Genomic DNA, 23009 nt, shown 5'->3' with positions numbered 1-23009 from the left:
CGTAAAGTATATATCACTTTTTCGGTCACTAACCGACTATTATGTTCGATGGTATCTCGGATATTTGTATAAAAATGTATACCTAGTATTTTCACTTTCTGTGCAACACGTACACTAGTGTTATTACTAAACAAATTGTTGCACCCGAGACATTTTCGAAATATTTCAAGTACCTTTGTGCATTCTCCAAATCCCTTTCGCTATTTAACAATAACGTAATGTCATCCATATAACTACTAACTTTAATAGTTTTTGACATGACAGAAATGCCTTCATTTATTTCTTATAATCTTTTAAGTAAGGGAACCAGTGTTAATACATATAATGCACTACTGAGTGGACTTCCTTGTAAAACACCTCGTTTCATTGGAAATGTTTTCGTAAGACACCCATTAAGTTTTAGTTTTAACTTAGTGTCTCCGTACAAAATTTGTATCCATTTTATAAAGGTATCTCCGAAACCAAAAGCCCGTAAAACACTGTACATATATTTATGACTTACTCTATCATAAGCCTGTGAGAAATCCACTGATAAAATTGCTTTGTTGACTTGCTGGTTTTGTGTTGTAATAATTACATCACGTATAGTTTGTAATAAATGATGAATTGTTCTTTGAGGATTACATGCATATTGTGTGTCCCCTATTATTTTATGCATGTAAGGAATTAGGCAGATGTTTATGCATCTGCTGATAATCTTAATATCGCTACTTAGAATTGTAATCGGGCGGTAGTCAGTAACCACTTTAGGTTTCGTTTTTTTGGAACGAAAACCACTATTCCTGTTCGACTTGAGGATTCCAATTTCCCACTCTGTAATACATCATTGACCCATTGCGTGAAAACATCCCCAAATAGATTCCAAAAGGTTTGATAAAAGTCTGAGGGCAGGCCATCCTCTGCCGTTGATTTATTTCTGGCCGCTTTGAAAACTGCATTTTTTACTTCGGTGTTCGTAAAGGGTTTACTAATTTCCGTTCGCTCTTCTTCAGTTATTCTTTCTGTTACTTGGTTCGTAAAGTCCCAATGGGATTCTACGGGATTATGAGCTTGATCCATTAATTTTAAATATTATTGTAAAAATGTACTCTGAATTACTCTGGGATTAGTTGTAATCTCTCCTGTGTAATCTGTTATCTCTGTTATTAGGTGACTTTTAACTTGTCTATGCTCTTGTAAAATATGATATAAATTTGCCTCTTCATCATTATCCAAAGGTAACTTTTTGCTTTTAATTTTTACGATGTTTCTCTTTTTTCGGTGTAGAGAGAGTAATTTTGATTTCATCTCGTTAATGTAAGGCATATTTACATTACCTTGTAATGCTAGACTTTGTAAATCGTGTAACACGGCATAATAGAAATTATACATATTGTTAAAATCTCTACTTTTTTCTATACTATAAATTTTACTAATATAACGAAATTTTGGTTTCACAATGAATTCCCACCAGTCTGTTAGGGTCTTAATGGGTGATCTACGCCTAACTAGCTCTAGCCAAGTGTCTTTTATTAGCAGTTCATAATTTTTATCCGGTAATACTGAACAATTAGCATCCAGTATCCTCTTCCCATACATGATTTGTTTTGTTTCAATTTTATTTTTAAAATTAAGGCACTATGATCACTGAAGCAAACGGAAAACACACTTACACTATGTACATTTTCTTTATAACCCTTCGCTATATAAAATCGGACGATGCGTGAAGAACTTTGAGTTGTAAAATGTGTAAATCCTGGTTGGTCTCAATGTTTACAACTCCATGCATCTTGTAACTGCAAACCTTTTGTTAATTCATAGAGTGACTTACTTTGACTTAATTCCTGTTGTTCCCTGTGGAACATAGGGCATCAACAAAGCATCTCCACCTGGTCCTACTGACGGCAATTCTCTTCACTGCATTCCAGCTCTTTCCTTCCTCCAAGGCCTCAGCGTGAACAGATCTTCGCCACGTCCGTCTAGGCCTCCCTCTTTTCCTTCTTCCCTGCGGGTTCCAGTCTAGTGCCTCTCTCTCGACAGCCTCATTTTCCTTCCTCAACGTATGCCCTATCCAATTCCATTTTCGCCGCTTTATTTGTATGGACAACTCGGTTTCTCCAGATTTTCTCCAAAGTTCTTGGTTTTGAATCACTTCTGACCAAAAGATATTCAAAATTTTTCTCAGGCAGCGATTGATGAAGGTCTGTAATTTAGAGGTAATCGTTTTTGTTACTTTCCATGTCTCAGACCCATACAACAGTACAGACTTAACATTACTTCGAAAAATACGAAGTTTGGTCTTCATAGATATCTTCTTGTTTTTCCATACTGGATAGAGCCTCACAAAGGTGCCATTTGCTTTTTGGATTCGTTGAGAAACATCCTGTGCAGCCCCTCCGTCTTTTGCCACCACACTACCCAGGTAAGTAAAGCTATCCACATTTTCAATAATCTCTTCACCAATATTAAACGGGTCTGTTTTTGTGGAGTTAATCCTCAGTGCCTTGGTCTTCTTGGAGTTAATCACAGGTCCTGCTTTTTTTGCACTTTCTATCAGATCTGCTAGTTTTGTTTGCATATCACCATGTGCTTCAGATAAGAAGCACAAATCGTCTGCAAAATCAAGGTCTTCTAGTCTGTTAGTCAATCCCCATTGGATACCACGTCTTTTCCCTTCTATTACATTTCGCATCACTGCATCGATCACGATCAGGAACATTGTAGGTGATAATATACAACCTTGCCTCACTCCAGACTGCACATCTATTGGTTCAGATACACGGCCTTCATGTATAACTCTACATGCATAATCACGATAAGTTTCTCGGATAAGATCAAGAATTTTTGTGGGCACTCCATATCGTTTCACTTCCTTCCACATTGCATTTCTGTTGACTGAGTCAAATGCTTTCTCGAAGTCAACGAAAACTGTATAGAGACGAGATGACCATTCTATACATTGTTCCAAAATTATCCGCAAGGTGTTAATTTGATCAATACAGGAGCGATTTGGTCGAAACTCTGCCTGTTCTCTTTTGAGTCTCAAGTTAAAATGTGTAAATCCTGGTTGGTCTCTATGTTTACAACTCCATGCATCTTGTAACTGCAAACCTTTTGTTAATTCATAGAGTGCCCGGGAAAAATTATAACCAGGTTGTTGGTCTTGCCTATCTAGGACGGAATTGAAGTCACCTGCCACTAACGCATTTAATGTATGCGATGTTAATTCTGGACTTAGGATTGTAGAAAAAAAAAATGTTCTCGTTCATGCTTATTATGATTTCCTGAAGGCGCGTATACATAACATAAGAACAAAGGACCTAATTCCGCACTTATTAGTCTTCCTGATGGGTGGAGGGTAACATTATGTAAATCAATTCTTTGATGCACCGCTATTGCTGTGCCTTGATATGTGGCAGTGAAATTATTATGAACATTGTACCTTGCCAAGGATGAAAAATTGTCAATGCCTACCTCTTGTAGGAAGGCTATATCAATATCCGACTGTGTCCTGATTGGTGTTTTAAGTCCACTTTATGCACAGTAAGGCTAATCGGGACTGGACCTACAGTTTAAAGTGGGATCCGAACCACTTGTGCCTCCACTGGGTATCGAACCCAGGACCCCTTGATTAGAAGCCGACGACGCTACCACTGCGCCATCAGGGAGGTCCTTCGACTGTGTCAAAAAATCATTTAACGCCATTAGTTTATTCTGACTTTGTAATTTGTTAAGGTTAATCGTTGCTAATGTGAATATATACATTATGGATGTAAGGATCTGATTTAAGCAATGCATTAATAATTGTTAGTACTTTACGCTTTGCAATTGTTCCACTTTTGACGCTGGGCAGACTCATTTATATCTCTTCGTCACTACCCGAGACAAGAACTGTACGCATTACTGTATCACTTGGTTTATCTGTCCCTGCCCCTATTAGTTCTAAACTTTTTTCTTCTTTTCCTAAAAAAAGGGGTTGGTTGAATAGAGTTTTCACTCTTGGACTTAAGCTGTACTTCTACTGCTGTACTTACCACGTCATCCTTTTTTTGTTTCTTTGGACGTAAGGTCATATGGTCTGAAGCATTTTTCCTCGCTTTCCTGGCGGATCGTGAGCGGGGTTTTTTGGGGGTAGGTTCTGGAAATTCTGCTTCTGCGAACATCGAACTTGTAGGGATTCTCCGCCACCAAGACCAGCTAAAGCAAATGAAGGAGCATGTCTAGTGTGTGTGTGTTCTTGAGCAACTTATTCGGGCAAATCAGCAAGTAGTCTTGTGTGCAATAGATACATTTAAAAGTATTTAAATATATGATTTAAAAGAGAATTGTTAAAATTGTTTTTTTTTTCATTGCCCAGTACTTGTAATTGATCAATTCACCCGGATGGGTGGATGGGCAAAGGACACATCCTGGCGTTTGTTGCCATTTGCTCAAATACAAGGGAATCGAATCCACAAGAACGATTCCATTCTTGCAATGCATAAGATCACTATACGGTTTAAATGACTGGTTCCCAAAGTGTGCGCCGCGGCGCCCTGGGACACCGAAATGTTCCAATATTTTCACTGAATTGTTAGTCAATGATATGAATGTTTCAAATATGTGCTTATTTAATACTTTTTACATAAAAAAATGTTTCTGAATTTGAAATATGTGTTTATTTCTTAACGAAAGGCAAGCAACCTCACAAGTAACTGAGCGTTTCAGTGTTAGATAGTCCTTCGTTCTGGATTGGGCGCCGTGGAAATATCTTGAAACACTAAGGGCGCCGTGAAGTGAAGAAGTTTAATACTTCTATAGCGTGATTTTTGGGGAAAATTGTTGAAAATAAGTTCAACCGTTATTCTCACTATTTCAATTGTAGATGAAGTTACAAGGGAGAGCAGTAAATCTGCATTCAGTACAAAAACGTTATTGTGAACACTCATATGTGAATCGCACGCGACGCCACTGCATATTAAGGATACTGTTTCTTCACTCATTGTTGATCCAAATGTACCGCACGGTGATCAGATTTGTACCTACCTAGGTACAATTCTAATCATATATTATCCGACCGAAATTTCGTTCTGCTGTCTGCAGTAGCAGAACTAAAAATGTCATGTTATGCCAGTGTCTTTAGTAAAAAGTAAGCATTTATTGGCAAAAAACCTGTAAATTTTGCTGCCTATTTTTTTTCAAGTTATATTGAATTTAATTCTTTGTGATCGAAAATGTACCACCTTACTGTAGTATATTTTACTTTGCTTTTCTGTCAATATTGGCTAATTCCAAAGATGGGAATGAGTGATTATATGATGAAATTGATAAATTGACACTCATAAACACCCATCCCCCTACAGGGATTCAAACCTGGGACCCTTGGAGTCGTAGCGCAATGTGCTAGCCACTCCCCCACAGGAGCCGGCATAAAAAAATAGATTTCCTCTATTTTAAGGAAATTGTTCTTTTTTTTCAACTCGATAATTTCCATGAAAAAAACAACAAGGTCCTCAACCTTACATTTCTTGATTCAATTGAATTTTTTCATACTGGATGGGCTACATGAGCTAGGGAAATATGCAAGGTTGCAGAACGATATCTTTCTTTTTTCCGAAATTACAGTGTTACAAACTGTGTGATTTTGACCATTCTTTCCAACCTCTTGTTAAATTTAATTGCAATATTTCGGCCACTAGAGCACCTATCGAAGTGATTCGGACGGCTTTGGAAATGTCTTGAAGGGCTCTTTCACACGAGATATAGCATGCCTATGCAAAGGATAATAAACAATTGAAAGTGGTGCAAAGAAAATTTGGTAGTAATTTTCTCAAAAATGGGAATTTTTTTTCCAAAGAATTATATGTCATACATACAATATTATTAAATAAGTGTACAAAGCTTGAAAATGTTTTCCGGCGATATGTTACATTTTGGTTAGGTTAGGGTAGGGTATGGTAGGTTAGATAATGGATGATAACAGATTTTGATAGATAAATTCAAAATATTCAAAAGTAAAAGTCTAACAGAAATAAAACACAATATTGTTTGAATTAATGTACATAAATATGGTGTTTAGATTACCGTTTATTAGAAATACAGGGTATCTCAAAAGTCAGGTTCGATAGGCAACTAAGTTATTAGTGCACATAGCTAAAAATGAAAAGAAGGGAAAGTTGGTGGAAGTTGGTGAGTTTCAATCTTAATTCTTGAATTTTCAACAAATATCAAACCAATATCTCTGAAACAAGATTTTTGTTCTTGTGGAATTATTTGTCACCATTTCACTATTGACAATATGGAGAGCATTACTGTAGTATCAATCTATAGAGTGTATTGTCAATGATAAAATATTATCAACTCTAAATAATTTTGAGGGTACTTTTTCTTGTGCAATGATTGCATTATTTGGACCCTTCTGTAACTAGTTATAACGATGCTTGTTCAGGCTGTACACTGGTTCAAGACACTAATTGGTAACCAAAAATTCCATATGCTTGACCCTGAATATTATATGGCATTGCAATATCTTATATATATACACAGGGTGTCGTAAAAACAAGTAACTTTTACTCATAAACATTACGTCGAAAGCGCTTAGTTTCTACGCTGTGAGCCTTAAAATGTAATCTGTATGCATGCAACCCAAACACAGCAAACGACCGCTCTGACACAGGATTGCCACACTGTAAATACTTCTTACAACATCGAAAGTATCATTATCCTTTGGTATTTTACTCAGGTAAGACTGCCAAATGATGCTAATAGCAACTCTGCCGCCACCCCTAGAAGTTATGTCAGAGTGGTCGTTTGCTTTGTTGGGTGGCATACATACAGGTTAGATTTTAAACGCTTACAGCGCAGAAACTAAGCGCTTTCGAGGTAATGTATATTAGGAAAAGCTGCTTGTTTTTATTATATCACCCAACCGTTGTTGAAGTTGTATTGTGACACCCTGTATACAGATATGTACCTTGGTGCACAACAGAATACTTAAAATTATTGTTCCAACGAAAGCTAATGCGTGGTGTACTGGTTATAGTTCTTGACTAAACTCCAGCGGTCACAGGTTCTCATTAGAAGGTGTTCTTACTTTTAAAAGAATATTTCTCCTATTATTAATCTAACTATTAATTTCTACATTAAGAAAAAATAAAATGAATTGGCGTACGTTCAAAGGGACATTTTCACATCTAAAATAAATGTTAAACGATCGTGATTATGATGAACTCATGGTAATGATGTAGGGATTGAAAGATATTGACAAATAAAGTTTTAAATGATAGACTACCTACTCACCCCGTAGAATGAATAGTTTTCTCAATATTCAAACTACCTTGGTTTTCTTTGTTTATATCAATTATTTTTTACAGAATACATACACGAGGTGAGTTACATCTACAATTCACATTGTTCAGCTGCTTCTACCTCCTTCAAGTAACAAATGCTTGTGGGGCCACCCCGATGGCGCAGTGGTAGCGTCCTCGCTTGTAATCAAGGGGTCCCGGGATCGATACCCGGTGGAGGCTCGTAGTGGTTCGGATCCCACTTTAAACTGTAGGTTCAGTACTGTGCATAAGGTGGACTTAAGACACCAAATCAACCAACCAACCAACGAATGCTTGAAAGGCAGTAGTTACGGTTCAGGATTTTCTACCTAATGGTCGTAGGTTCAAACCCCTCGGCTGGCAGAACATTTTAGTAAGTTTTAAAAATATCCCATTGTTCATTGCCCACGCCCTGTGAATTGGAATAATTCTGTTTGTCATTAACGATGACAAACAGAATTTTTTGGTTATTTTCATTATTTTGTTTTTAAAGAATAATATATCCTTTTCAATTAACTTTGAAGTGAATAAAGATGGTATATTTCTTATAAATATGAAAATAAAATTAATGTTTTTGGTGGTGTAATCGCAGGTAAAATCGAAAATCTCACGCGCAAGAACTTATCATGCTCTGAACTCAGTCAAAAAGTATTTCCTCCACAGAATCAGATCGCAACTTAAAAGTGTTATTGTTTCATGTTGATAATGTGAACAATGCATCAATTCTTAACGCTGAAACGATATTTTCTGGCACTATCCCTTCTCTTATCTTGTCTCCACTCTATTATCTTATTCTCCTCTATTTCTCCTTTTATCTATCTTCCTTCTCCTCTGCTTCTATCTCATATCGCTTCCTGTTTCCGAATCTTGTTTCCATTCCATTCTTTCCACTCCTTTTATCTCCTCTCTTCTCTTCATTTCCCAAATTCACTGCACTTTTCTGCTCTCCTGTTCATTCTTCTCTTTTTGTCTCTTTTACTACATTTGCCACTTCCGTCTTATTGTCTCCTCTTCTCCTCTCGCCTCACCTTAACTCGTCTCTTACTCTCTTCTCATCTTCATTTCATCCACTCTTTTTTCGACCTTGCTAACTTTACTTCGTCTCTCCTCTCATCTCTTTTCTTTCTTTTCTTTATTTCTCCTCTCCTTTTCTCCTCTCGCCTCCTATCTTCTCCTCCCCTTCCTTCATCACCCTGTCCTTTCTTATCTTCTTTCCCTCTGTTATTTCCTTTCCTCTTCTCTCCACCCATTCCCTTTCCTGTTTTTCTTTGTGTAGACTCATCAACTATGAAATAGTAGAAAATCGATTTTCTTAAATTAGACGAACTCTATTTACTTCACAAAGTATTTTATTTTCGATATAATTTTAATTGTTTTATATAAGTACATAATACTTGGATTTATTCCTTTCGCGTATTTCATACTAACCGAAGAAAACAGCAGTTTGAGATTCTGATTGCTTCCATCAAAGTGGTTCTTCAAAGCATCCCCATGTCCCATTACAATCGGCCATTTTGAATAATATCGTTCAGGGTTTTTTCAACTTTCCAGCACTGCAGATGGATTGATTTTCATGCCCTGGTAGTTTCATGAGTTTGATTCAGTATTTGACCTCTGAAGGTTCTTAGTGCGAGTCACGATCAAAAGTGAAAAAAAAAAGTAAAGTGTTCCCCTGTGCATAGCACCACGCCATGAAGGCGTATAGGGGGTGTGGGGGTAACGCCCCACACTTTCTTGATCCGGTCGTGAGTGGGGGTGATGTGATCAGCATCACGCCCCTGACCGCCATTACCCCCCCAGGGTTTCCCCCAGGTACCCATGTTATTCGACGCTGGGTAGGCGCCGGGGCCGCTTCCACCGTTAGAAAAGTTCCCGGATTTGAACCGGCCGGGGATCGAACCCGGGACCTTGAGCATGGTAGTCAGACGCGTTACCGACTGAGCCACCGCGGCGAGTCACGATCAGGTCTCAATTTTCTTCCGTTCATAATTTTTCATTCTTGTCGTCACGACCGTCACGATAGGCAACTTAGAATAAAATGTGAACACACTGGAAAAATAAAAACTATTTTTACGCTAATAGTTTCTTCCCTGGCAGAAACTAAAATGGTACGGGTACCAAGAGGACACACATAACGATCATTCTAGCTCAGTATTATACACGAACTAAATTAATTTTTCAGATTTACATAAAATTGAATCAGGAAACTTAATCGGGAATAAGGGCACCAGACGAATTATTTGGAGAACCCGAAAAATTTTGTTAAAAGGGTATTTTTCTATCCACCTTATAGTAAAACCTCGTAATACAATCACGTTAAATTTAAAGAACAAACAAACAAAAATATATGACACGAGTTACAGAAAATCAGTGGAGGAGGGTGGTGGGCAGTCACCCCCTTCCCAAATTTTGCCACCTTTGCGCCGCACTGTGCTAAACCATATCTGCCAAGGGAAAGTAACCTGTCCTTGCCCCTCCCAGTTTTGGAACCCAATCGCCGCCACTACCACAAATAATAAACAGATGACATCACAACCTCATTCAAAATCATGGATGTTATAACTATTGGAGCATTCGAAGATTTCAACTAAGATTTTAATCTTAATAGACATTCATGGTGGCAATGGATCTTCTTTAGATTAAGGGAATATTCGTTGCATTACCAAATTGACGTCAGAAATTATGACGGTGTTGGAATAATTATGATACCGTCTCTCTAATCTGTCCTTCACACCCATTGCTCACTTTAGAAAGTAGAATAAAGCATAAAACACTGAAACCTGGTGTCCAAATAGATTATATTGTTGTTGTATCCAATACAAACCAAATGCCACACAAACAGCAAAACAAGTGGCCCAGTTGCTTTCTCTTATAAGTTTTTCCTCAAATAGGAAGTCCTACGATGCAGAGATATCTTCCAATTGTTCATAAAATTTGTCACCTACTATATTCCCAAAACAAAAAGCACTATACACGTATATTTCAACTTAAAGTCTCTGTCCGCAAAAATGTTGGTTACAGCGTTGTTCGAATGACCGATTCAATTGCGAATCTTTCCTAGAAGAAAAAAATATCATGTTCAATATGCAACAAATATATATTATTCTTTAATTTTGAATTGTTGTTTAGTTAGCATTACGTTTGAATCCAAAAGCATTTGGATATCATTTATATCAGCGGCTAACTTTTGACACAGCATAAATTAAATTTTTTGTTCGTTTTTGTGAAATATGATGTGTTTCATTTCGTTTCCAGTCTCTGATATGACTCACCGAAGAAAGGTAGTTCATGGCTCGTGCACACCTTCTCCATAGGGCGTTTTCATTTCTGGTGGTTGGTGCCTCACCCAAGAAAGCAGTCCTGTACTCCTGAAAGAAAAATAACCAACGTAACTCAAATGTTACTACAAGAGAATTTTCTTTGATAGCGTAACAGTCTATAAAATCATTGACAATGTTAAGTACAAAGAACTCCAAATTCCAGACATTTAGCCATCACTCTTTCCAGACATTGCCGAGCTTCTTTGATCGCCATCGTTGTAAACAGGTGTAAACATTTGCAATCAAGGAGGAGACTACAGGTACCTGATTCGGCATTATTAGTAAATTCGATCGGAATAAATGTCTGGGAGCAGAGAGGTCATTGGTCAATCTTAGAACGAACATGGTTAGAGGAAGAAGTACGATGCTTGGAAGGACGTGGTGAAGTGAGTCACAAGTCAGACTCTTTGGTACAGTCACGACCGAGGCGAGGCGTCCGGTCATCGGCAGATGCGGCGTTTTCTTAGAAAAATAAAAAAAATACTGCATTTTAAATATTTTGAAGAAGAAGTAAAAAATAAGTCAGAATATTCTCATATTTGTACGAAATAAGCCAAGCGACAGAATGAAACGGCTAGAAATACGTAAGGGATTCGATAAGTTTAGTGCATCGGAACGAGAGGCCAGTACTACTCCCAGTAGCCAACACTCGCGCTACATTTCCTATTGAAGGCAATGGTGTTCGCTGGCCCAGGTCATCGCAGAAAATGTGCGAATCTCTCTACCTGTTCGGAAGACACCCGACGACCGCATTGTTTCTCTGACGTCATCAGGATTAAAATTTTTCCAAGTGCTATTACCATCATTGTAAAGCATGTAAAGTAAAAAAAAAGTAAAGTGTTCCCCTGTGCATAGCACCACGCGATGAAGGCGTATAGGGGGTGTGGGGGTAACGCCCCACACTTTCTTGATCCGGTCGTGAGTGGGGGTGATGTGATCAGCATCGCGCCCCTGACCGCCTTTACCCCCTCTATATAATAACAGGTACCCATGTTATTCGACGCTGGGTGGGCGCCGGGGCCGCTTCTAACGTTAGAAAAGTTGCCGGATTTGAACCGGCCGGGGATCGAACCCGGGACCTTTAGCATGATAGTCAGACGCGGTACCGACTGAGCCACCGCGGCGCATTGTAAAGCATGCAATGATATAATACAGTGGTATTCAACTTTTTTCTTTTGGATGGCTGTCAATGCAGAAAACCCCTGCTCACACATATAAGTGGAGGGGAAGGGAAGAAAGCGTGTGATGGCAGTTACACTAAGTTCAGTATACTCTTTGCGTGCGTAACACCAGAACTCGCAAATAGACACGTTTTGGAATTTTATTTCAAGTGATCTATCAGTGGACATTTCCAGCAGACATTCTTTTAATTTTACAGGAAGATCAGAGGAAATGATGACGGTGGTGGAAATCGGATTTGTAATCCAATATTGTCTGTTTTCGTCTTTCTCAATTTCTGGAAAGCACTAATAACGAGAAACTGAACGTAACTATAAAGAGGGAGAGACGAGAAGAAACCGCACCTTCTCACAACAGTCACGAAATAACACTGAACTCCCCTTTCTCTCCCCTCTTCCCTCCCTCTCTATATTTTTTTCTCCGCTTCCTAACGTATATTCACAAACACTCCCATTATTTTCAGCGTTTGAAACAAACAATTCAAATACCATTCGGAGCACGATTAGCGCAGCTGTAAGATTTCATTGTTGCAAAAAGTAAACAAAAGCGTTTTTTGGAAATATAGGATAATACAAGTTCTGAGCATAATAAGAACTCAGAGTTAGAATACTTTAGTCTGGTGGTCGGTGGGTGGAGTAACATGAAATGCTCATTCGATCCCGTTTTATATTTACTTTGAGGAAAATGTTGACAAACAAATGTCTATTTTCTTTGCTTCCCTTTGTTACATTTTCGCGAATTTCATAAATATCTATTGTGAATGTGGCAACCATGAAATTCAGCCTAATTTTACACGTAACCCAAAAAAACCTTATGTAAATTGGGCTGCCTAGTTTAAAATGTCGTTGCCGTAAAACTTTTGAGAGACACTGTACGTACAAGGTATTAATTTCGTAAACCTTGACGCACGTGCATAAACATCACGTGCATATCAGAGTACAACGTGTGTACTCTACAAACTGCATAAGGATGTATACCTTGTCAATTGTAACATAGCAAGCGTGGTCGGTCTTTTTCTTTGCAATTTAAGTTGGTGAGAGTTACTTTCATGGTATGAAAAAAGTCGATTACGGTGCTGATGTCTAAGTGCAATGTGCATTTAAGAAAACGCACAGGTCTGAATAACCGTTCAGACGCACATGTGCAAATCATAAGTATAATAACCTGGTAAGATATTATGCAACTCAAGCAGACTGGTTTCTGAAGAATACCTAAATTTGTCAGAAAAGTCACTCGTCGATATTCCGTGAATTTCAGTGCCAGCTTGAATTTGAAATCTTCCAGGTTTAGACACTTCTCAGTAATGTTGGCAACTATGTAGTGTAAAAGGGAGACCCAAGGAGGAAACAAGGGCGGAGGACCTTTGTATGAGCTACTCTCTGGTGTCGAATGTAATAATGTCTTGCGGTTCGCACCGCGAAGTAAAGGTATAGTGGCAAACAGACCCTTAGCTGTCAGTTTTATGAAAAACGCAAAGAAATTGTCTTCAACGCGTTCGATGAACAACGAGATAGCAAGTGCTACCAACTACCTAGAAAAGTTATAAAAACGTGAAAGTAGTCGCGTCAAAGTAAATTGTGCGTATCTACTCGAACATGAAACAAAGTATTTTTGCGAATAGATATGTGTGTGTGCCTTTAAAGTATACTTAATAGGAAATATATTACATGGGTGTTTGGATGTTTGTGTGAACATTACCATGCGACGCACCTGGTCATTGCTATGGCCGCCGTCAGAATTTGTATTGTAATCTTTAAATGCGTTTAAATTCTCACAGAACAGAGAAAGAGCCTTATTTTTTGCGCCAAAGGTAAGAGAATCAATTGAAAAATTTACTGAATAAAGGGTATCTTTACCTTACACTTTTTATGAAAAATACATTAACACAACCTGGAGAAAATTATTCTTTAACGACCCTTTCTAATGTTTTAGCGTAAATTACGTAATTGAATCGTTAAATTCATAAATCTCTTATCGAACACTTCTGGCGAGAGCGATATTTGTGCAGTTCAGTGTCATATAGCCCTTGCCAAGACGCATTATTTGATGCAGAAATTGATCATGTAACCGTGTACCTAACGCCTGGTGTTCTGAGCGTTTACCGGTCTGGGCCATTTCAGTCTACAGTTAATGAAATAATTAAGTATAAATCAGACACAGTAGCTGTGCAGAAAGTAAGGTTGCCAGCAGAAGGTAATCGTAAAACTAAAAATTATACATTTTTCTAGGGTGGTATTGAAAATCATTATTTTGGATCAGGTTTCTTCATAAATAATAGAATTATCTCAGCTCTTAAAATAGTAGAATTTATTAATGATAGAATATCACACACAGTTTTACAAGCTAGGGGGTGTAAAATTACTTTAATAATAAACAAACATGCACCAACGACATATAAAGATGATTTCTGTGCAGAGTTAGAACTGGTCTTTGATACATTTTCTTAATATGATATGAAAATTCTGTTAGGTGACTGTAATGCACAGATTGGTTAAGAAGAGACATTTAAACCCACTATTGGTGAAAAAGTCTTCATGGATTAAGTACTGATAATGGAATAAGATAATTACGTTTGCAACCTCAAATAATTTAATTGTCAAAAGTACCACTTTTAAACTTAAAGACAGCGGCGGCTCAAAGGTAGAGCCGCCTTGCCATGGCACTACCATCAGAAGAAACGCATACCTCGCCAAGTATTGTTAAATGAATTCATAGATAGTTTACAGACAAGGAGATTCGAATCTTGCAATCGGTAAAGCTGACGTGACGACCGCCCCAACCTCCTCACTGCATTGCCAGCTGTTTCGTTCGTACCCTCGTGAGGCAACAGTCTTTGCCGACAAAGAGCTGGCCTAACCCATGGACCTAACCAAGTTGACACACGTGCAGAGGGTTGAAGAAGTCTCAGCGAGGAACATTTCCACCATGAGCCGAAAACAAAGTGGCAGGGAGCGGTGTTAGCCCATAAGAAACCGTGCCCGTCTTCGCCTGGCAAGGCGAGGGAATTTTCGCAGTGTTGACACAGTTGCCACCTTCAGAGAAAAGTCGTTAACTACGACTGATCTGTAAGACCCGTTGGGGAAGTAATTTCTGCCTACTTTTGGAGAAACGAACCTAGTATTTTTCCAAAGTTAAATGAACATTTTTTAATAATAGATAGATGCACCAAGAGAGCCATTAAGACTTTTTAAAAAATATAAATGTAAAAAATCCTATGATTATGCGAGTTTCCTTTGGCATTTCGACAATTCTTTTCATAACAAAGATATTTTCGACATCCAGTTAGAATACGTGTGCATGGAGTAGGGAAAGGTGATAGGATTTGTTTTTCCTTACCTCTTGTAATTGTTATATTTTTAGGGAAGTGTCCTGTAGTGTATAATGATAGATTAGTGAGTGAAGATGAATCGGATTAGTACGTTATTACTTAAACACACGTTGTTTTCCACGTTACCAAACGAGGATAAACATCTTGGCCACTGACGCAACCTCAAGGAGGGACGGTGGGGGGGGGGGGGCATTGCGGAGGTTTTTTTTTCGATTTCTTGATCACGTTGGCACTACCCATCATAGTTGCCACTGCTTAAAGATATCCATAAATATACCTGTGGCTTAAAGATATCCATAAATATACCGGTCTTCTCCAAATGGTAGATTTTATAATCATATAGATCATATTCTAGTTGAAGAAGGCATACTAGTATAATTTACGTTCGTACACATAGAGGTGCTAACTGTGCCAGTGGCCATTATTTAGTTGCTAAATTAAGAGAAAGATTCTCAGTGGAAAACCATGAGCAACAAAATCTGAAAGTTCTAAAATTTAACACAGGAAAATTTGCTGATGAATGAAATAATAAAGGTAACCAAAGAAGACCACAGGGAAAGAACGTGCTTTGTCCATTTTTAGCCAAATTGAGGTAAAGGTGCTATCAGATAGCTTTGTGAAAGGTGTTTCTAACTGCGAATTGTACAAGAATTGAACGTGCTTTTTCCATCCATTGCAAAGCGTATATAGGGAAAGAACATGCTCATAAGAAGGAAATAACGAACTCTCCTGTAAGACCAAGTAAATGGACAAAGCACATCCTTACTCTGTGGGCTTCAAATTAAACTGTCAAATAGATTTGGCATTTTTCAGGATATAAATGAAACAGACGTAAATGAGAATTGGGAGCATGTACGTAATGTAATAGATTGAGCAGCTAAAGAAAGTATAGGATATCATAAACCAAGAAAACGTAAGCCGTAGTTTGACAATGAATGTTATAATCTAATAGAAAAGAGAAATCAGGCTTGATTTATTTGGTTAAATATCTCTGATGATACAAATATAAGCAATTGAAGACTAAATTTAGTAAACGCTGTAAGTGCCACAAGATTTCAAACACCGTTTTCCACGTTAAACTGTGAAATGTGCCATGCTTGATAATGTGGTAAACGTGAAAAGTGGCTGGTAGCCCTATACGTAGTTCAAAGGGCGTGTAAAAAGGCACTAGTGTTAAGGTTCCTACGGGCTGATGTGCTGAACAATGTGATTTCCCAACAATTTCGCTTTTGGCACTTACAACGTTTACCACTTTTAGTCCTCAATTATAATAGAATAAAGCAAGAAGCTAACCTCACGTTTAGAATTATAAAAAGAAATATTACTTGAAAAGAAAAATTAACGGAACTGAAACAAACCGCAAAAATAGAAACATCAGAGATTTACAAAGAGATGTAAATAAATTTAGAAAGAAGTGGCAACCTAGAGTAAACCTAACATAAGATAAAAGCGGCTAATTTTTGGCTGATGTAAGCGGTATTTTAAAAAGATGGGAGAACTACTTTAATGACCTTTTAAATGTTCATGTAGGAGATAAATGGTTTGACTCAGTTGTTAGCAAATGCAGATCATGTAGACTTACTAGGGGATGATATAAATACAATTAAGAATAATGTTAAAATATTTTTAAAAGCAGGCAAAGAGATAGTTTTGGAAGTTAGCTAATAGAAAACTAAATATATGCTTACAGGCCGAAACCAAGTGGTAGATAATAATCAACATTTCATTATTGATAACAACTCGTTTAAATAAGTTTCCAAATGCAAATATTTTGTAGTAATACTAACAAATTAAGATGATGTTAAAGAGGAAATAAAAAGTAGACTTAATTCAAGAAATGTGTGTTACTTTTCTCCTCATAAACTTTTATCTTATGGTACGAGGGTCACTATTTATATTTTGAGCCTAACAATGAAAAACAGGAATTTTGCATTGAAAACTGCTTTATTGTTTTTCGAAGTATTCTCCTTTATGGTCAATACACCTTTGCATTCGTTCGAACCATTTGTCAAAGCAGTTTTACCAATCTTCTTGAGACACCTTCATAAAATGTTTTTTGAACGCATCAACGGCGTCTTCCGCCGACAAAAATCGTTGTCCACGCAATTTATTCTTGACATTCGGGAACAAGAAGAAGTCATTGGGTGCCAAATCAGGACTGTACGGCGGATGACCCATCAATTCGATTTTTTGACTGTTCATAAAGTCGGTTGTTAGACGAGATGTGTGACAGCTGGCATTGTCTTGATGAAGAATGATCCGACGGCGTTTGTTTGTTTTCCGTATTTGACCGAAGACCTCTGGCAAACAAATTGTTGTGTACCATTCAGAGTTGACCGTTCTACGTTCCTCTAAAGGCACAGTTGCCACATGACCAGTTTTCCCGAAAAAACAGGCGACCATTTGATTCGATGTGCTTCGAGCGCGAACAACTTTTGTTGGATTGGGTTCATCTTGAAACACCCATACAGTCGACTGCTGTTTACGTTCCGGCTCATATGCATATATCTATGATTCGTCACCTATTAAAATCTTATATACGTCTTTTGAAGCACCACGAATGTATTTATTGAGCATTTGTTTGCACCAATTGACGCGAGCGTCTTTTTGAGTTTTTGTCAAATTGTGTGGGATCCAACGAGAAGATACCTTTCTCACAGCCAAATGATCATGTAATATTTTATATATGCTGGTGGAACTAATGCCTATGGTTGCCTCAATCTCACAGTATGTCACATGACGATCTTGCAGTATTAGGTTTTGCACAGCATCAATGTTTTCTTGAACAACAACTGATTTTGGACGACCTTCGGGAATCTCGTCGGTGAGCGAATGGCGGCCACGATTAAATTCGGTATACCAGCGTTTCACAGTGGCAAAGGATGGGGCTTCATCGACAAATGTGGAAGTAAGTTGATCGATGCACTCTTGTCTTGATAATCCACGTCGAAAATCGTAAAAAATCATCGCACGAAAATGTTCACGAGTTAATTCCATTTTATTGTTGTCGCGCAATCTCCAAGGCAACATAGACAACACAAATGAAGCTATTGACAAAACATTTGAAGTACGTTATGGTCAATAATGCCAGACGATTCCGTGCAAACGTCAAATCGCGCCTAACTTCAATCAGTGTTGCCAAGGCTCAAAATATAAATAGTGACCCTCGTACAATAGCTAGGAAACTAAAAGTTAAAATATACAACACAGTAATTTTGCCTGTAGTATTTTGTGGAAGTGAAAGTTAGTCCCTTACATTAAAAGAGAAACAAATTAAGATTATTTAAAAATAAAATTTTTAGGACAATATTTGGACCTAAAAGGGACGAGGAGCTCTACCATCCAGCTGGTGCACACTCTTAAGCAAGACGTGTAATTTTGCACTTCATTAATATTAATGAATCTACATTCCTGGCGCTTTTGTTGGTTGTGGTTATCGATAACGCTCAAGTTATTGTCTGCATCCTGTTCAAAATATAGCCAGTGCCCAGTGCTGATAAGGGAGGCCTCGGGAATGTTATCTCAATAGCCAGATGCATTCCACAACACCTCACGGCACGGCAGTATCAGATTAGCGGAAGCACTTATTACACAAGTTGTATCTTGGTATGAGCCATAATCTGAATGTGAAGGACTTGACTTTAATGAACTAATGCTTGAAACAGAACTACACATTCCAGACGGGTTTGGAATATAGTACATGAAAATACTGCAATCTCTGTGGTGCACATTAGTACAGTCACGGGCACTTCTAACTGCCGCATTTACTTTCATTGGAATCGCTACAACGCAGAAATGTCCTTGACTGCATATGAGAAATGCAATAGTAGTGTAAGTTAGTTGTTTCAAAATAGTACTTAGTAGGTATGGTCTTTTTTTACCAATTGAATATCACTTTTTGACATACTTTGACAATTTTTTGTCGATGTTTTAGCGTTTAGCGATGTTTTAGTACAAATTTTCACTATACTCATTTTTCCCCCACTCGTACTTGGTAGGTATATCATGATGTTACGTGATACAACTTAACCTATCCTTTTTTTACGATTATTTAATTTTTTTACGATCCTAAGTGATATAACTTAACCTATCATTTTTTTTATTTAGGTACTGTTTGAACGTTATTATTTGAGGATCATATTTTGTAGGTATTTTTTTTTTATTAATCGAATATAAGTTTTTGACATATTTTGACAATTTTTTGTCGATGTTATAGCGTTTAGCGATGTTTTAGTACAAATTTTCACTGCACTCATTTTTCCCCCACTCGTACTTGGTAGGTATATCACGATGTTACGTGATATAACTTAACCTATCTTTTTTTTTTACGATTTTTTTTAATTTTCTTACGATCCTAAGTGATATAACTTAACCTATCATTTTTTTTATTTACGCACCGAACTAACCTACAAGGGGGACTCCGTTTGTTTTAATATTTCAGTATTATAAGGTTTTCACAAATTTTATATAACCTAAAATGTGTTGGATGTTGATTTTTAGTATGTGGCAATTTTTTATGAATTTAAAACTGCTCCGTGACCCTCTCGTTCTTCACGTCGTAGGCGAAGGACTTCTCTGCAATCAGGATGACACTGCATAGGGTATCCTCGGGCAAGGCAGCGTGGAACTCGCAGACGACCTTGATGTTGGTTCGATCGTTGACCACAACCTTCTTTCTCTTAGATGTGTTGATGACGGTCATGGGTCTCCGTGCTTTGAACTCGCTGGGCGTGTAGTACATGTCCACGCTTCCCTCGGTCACGCGTTTGTAAGCCGAGAACGCTTCGTAAAGTTTGAGGTAATCGTTTTTGGTCACGTCGAGGTTGTAATTCTCGCGCGGGAACACTTCGTTGCGTCCGTTCTTCAGATAAACGTTCTTGATCTTGCAGTCGTCGAACTTGCTGGAATCTTTTTCCTGATTCTTGTCCCTCCCGGTCTGAAAAAGCACTACGACGAAATCTGGCATGTCGAACTGTATGTTGTTGAACTGCGTCGTCACGTCGAATTCCATGTGACTTCCCGACGCCATTTTCTGCACGCACTGGTAACCGTGAAAGTGAATCAACACCTGCGGACTTTTTAAGATCTCCGCTTTGTACTTGAGGGCGTAGTTTGTTTCGTATTCCACCACCGGCATTCTCAATTCCATGCTCCGGATGGCGCATTTTGCTGCTTCGGGTAAAGTGTTGGCTATCGGCGTGGTGCCGTCCGGACCCAAAGTAGCGTATCGCATCAGTGCGTCGTTGTCGTTGGGCGCTCTTCGAAACGTGACCCTCAGTCCTCCCTTCCACATGATCTCCTTGTAGTCCGAGAAGAAACCAGGCAGCAGACGCATGGGAAAGAGCACCGTGTGACTTCTCGTCGATATTTTGGTTCCGGCTTCGAATCCCCCGGCCTGGTAGTACGCTGCGTCCGTTTTGGATAATTTCAAAGTTCCCACCGCCGTCGACGTGATGCCTGGATAATCTATTCTGTCGATGACGGTGTTGTGTTTCCTCACCTCCACCTGCGAGAACAGGTGAGGCACGAAGTTGTCCACGAGTATCAAGTTTGCTGCTGCGGGAAACGCGTCTCCGCTTTCCTTCTTCACCACGTCGAATTGAAGGTAGAGGTCTGCTCTGTGAGGATGAATGAACCCGTCGCCTACGTCCACGTCGTATTCGATCTCCCTGTTCGCCTCGTTCAGATTGGCGAACGTGCGACGGTTGGGAGGGAAAGATTGCAATTCGTAACTTTCGATTTGCTCCATTTTACATGTATGGTTATTTATTATACGTTGATCTCCACGATGGCCGTCGTAGTGGCACCTGCGAAATCCACCACGTCTCCTTTCTCGTTCGTCACCACCAACTCTATGTCGTCTATGCGGTTGCGACATACTGGAAAATAGATCGGCGAAGAGGGCGTGTAGATGATCGGTTCCATGAACTCGGAACTTGGTTTGAAAGTGGCTATGATTCCCGTCTGCTTGTGACTTCCTAACAATCCGTCCGAAGATTTCGTGATCATACCTTCGGCCACGTTGCAGTGTACGTTCAGAGTCTCTATGGCCAAGAATTTAGGAATGTTGGTTGCTACGTGCTTGATGCCAGCTTCGAGTTTGGTGTTGTTCTCGAAACCTAAAAGTTCTCCTATGGTGCCCAGGTCCACGGTCTCCGTCGCGGATAGGATTTCCACTCTGTGCGTGACCGAATTTTGAGAAAGGTATGTGCCTTTGGGTAATTGAGCTTGCAAAGTGGAAAGATTGTATTGTCCTGGCGTGACAACGATGTGTTCGCTTCCGACGCTAATTTTGTTGTTGTGCTGGGTGACGTTAGGTATGAGGTACATGCTGTAGAATGCACGCAGAGCCACGGATTTAGGATAGACGATGTCGTCGTGCAGCGTGAGTTTCAAGATTGAAGATTCGCTCGTGAGATGGAACACGCCCATCCTAGTGATGCTGTTTGAGGTTCCACAATGCTTTCTGGAAATCCTCGATCGTAGGGTTATTTATTTTAGAGAGAAACGCGAGCACGGAGAGGCAGAGATGACCGCAGTTCACGTCTCCGAAATCTTGAATGCGTTCGTCGTTGTAGTATATGGAGGTTTTGTTCGTTTTCAGATAATAGACTAAATTTGCAGGTGGAACACCTCCGAAAGAATCGAAAACGAATGCTTTATCATCATTTTTGTGGTAACATATCCAATGCGTGCCTGGATTTTCTTGACCGTCCAAGTTGACTACTCCGCATTCTTTTTTTTTCACGGTTGAAGGTAACGAGTCGGACATGAAAACTCCTCTGAAGTGTTTGATTTGTAACGGTTCGATCAGAGATTCAATGTCTCGGTTGGTGAGTGCTTCTGTTTCTTTTTTTTAAACTTTTTCATCACGCCCTTCCCCTTCTTCTCCATGGCCAGATTGTGACGTTTCTGTTCTTCCAATTCCGCCTTGTTCTTCTTCGAGTCGATGACGGTTTTTGCGATGGCGGCACTTCCGCCGGCTAAACTTCCAACGGCCCCCAATGCTGCCAGGATGGCCGGGATGCTGAATATGAAACCTCCGACCTTTTGCTGTTTCCGCGAACGCTGCAATCTTTTCAATTGAGGTGTGCTGAGCAGCAATTTCATTCCATGTCCTTTGCTCAAGCAAGAACGTTTCTTCTCGCGTTGTTTCTTGGTGAGTAACCCATCGAGAGCACCTAGATTTTTTAGATTGGAGTATGGTATCTGGTACACAACACCCTTGGGCTTCATGTTGATGCTCTATGTGTTATTTTCACGGTATGTTATTTATATATATATTCTGAGATTTTTTCTTGTGTAGTTTTTTACGGTATGTTATTTATATATTTTCAAGGCCTCGCTGTCGTTACACAAATTCTATTACGTGCTTCGTTTTCTTGCCAAGAAGTTCCTTTGTCCCCTTGTACACGATTCGAGTTTTGTTCTCGATTAAAATAGATAGCTTCTCGTCGGATAACATGTTAGCGTATCGATCTGGTAAAAATAGACTGTATTGTGCGTTGAGCAACAGGCGTACCTTGGGACCATACTGGGTAGAAACAATTGAACCGGAAGTTATCGTGTAAGGTTTGTCGACTTCCAATTCCTGAATTTTTACATACTCGACTGACAAATTTAGCATTTGTTTTAATGCTTGGAGATCACTTATTTTTTCGGTCGTCATATCAAGAAAAATTTCAAAGTGTTAGAGAGAAATTTAATTGTTTTTCACAATGTGTGTTATTTATATATACCGAAGATTATTTTTTTTTCACGATGTGTGTTATTTATATATCAAGTTTTTTTTGACACGTATATATATTATTATTTTTTAACAGAGGAAGAAAGTTCGTGCTTCGGAAAACGCGAGGATGTGCGTAGTGATATCTTTCCTCTCCTGCATAGACTTGT

At 38.8% G+C, this 23009-nt stretch overlaps 1 protein-coding gene across 1 annotated transcript in view; it reads right to left on the bottom strand.

Moving 5' to 3' along the window:
* LOC145984491 (uncharacterized) overlaps positions 1–23009 on the bottom strand; it is a 136476-nt gene that overhangs the window by 57312 nt on the left and 56155 nt on the right. The window contains exon 2 of the mRNA XM_083118146.1: positions 10559–10654. Within this exon, the coding sequence (XP_082974272.1) occupies positions 10559–10654 (96 nt within the window). The remainder of the gene's footprint in view (positions 1–10558; positions 10655–23009) is intronic.

The sequence above is a fragment of the Lepisma saccharinum genome, chromosome 2 (assembly GCF_977018435.1).
Source record: "Lepisma saccharinum chromosome 2, izLepSacc3.1, whole genome shotgun sequence".
Taxonomy (NCBI): domain Eukaryota; kingdom Metazoa; phylum Arthropoda; class Insecta; order Zygentoma; family Lepismatidae; genus Lepisma; species Lepisma saccharinum.
Note: the sequence above shows the minus strand (reverse complement) of the source record. Positions and strands in the feature narration are given on the sequence as shown.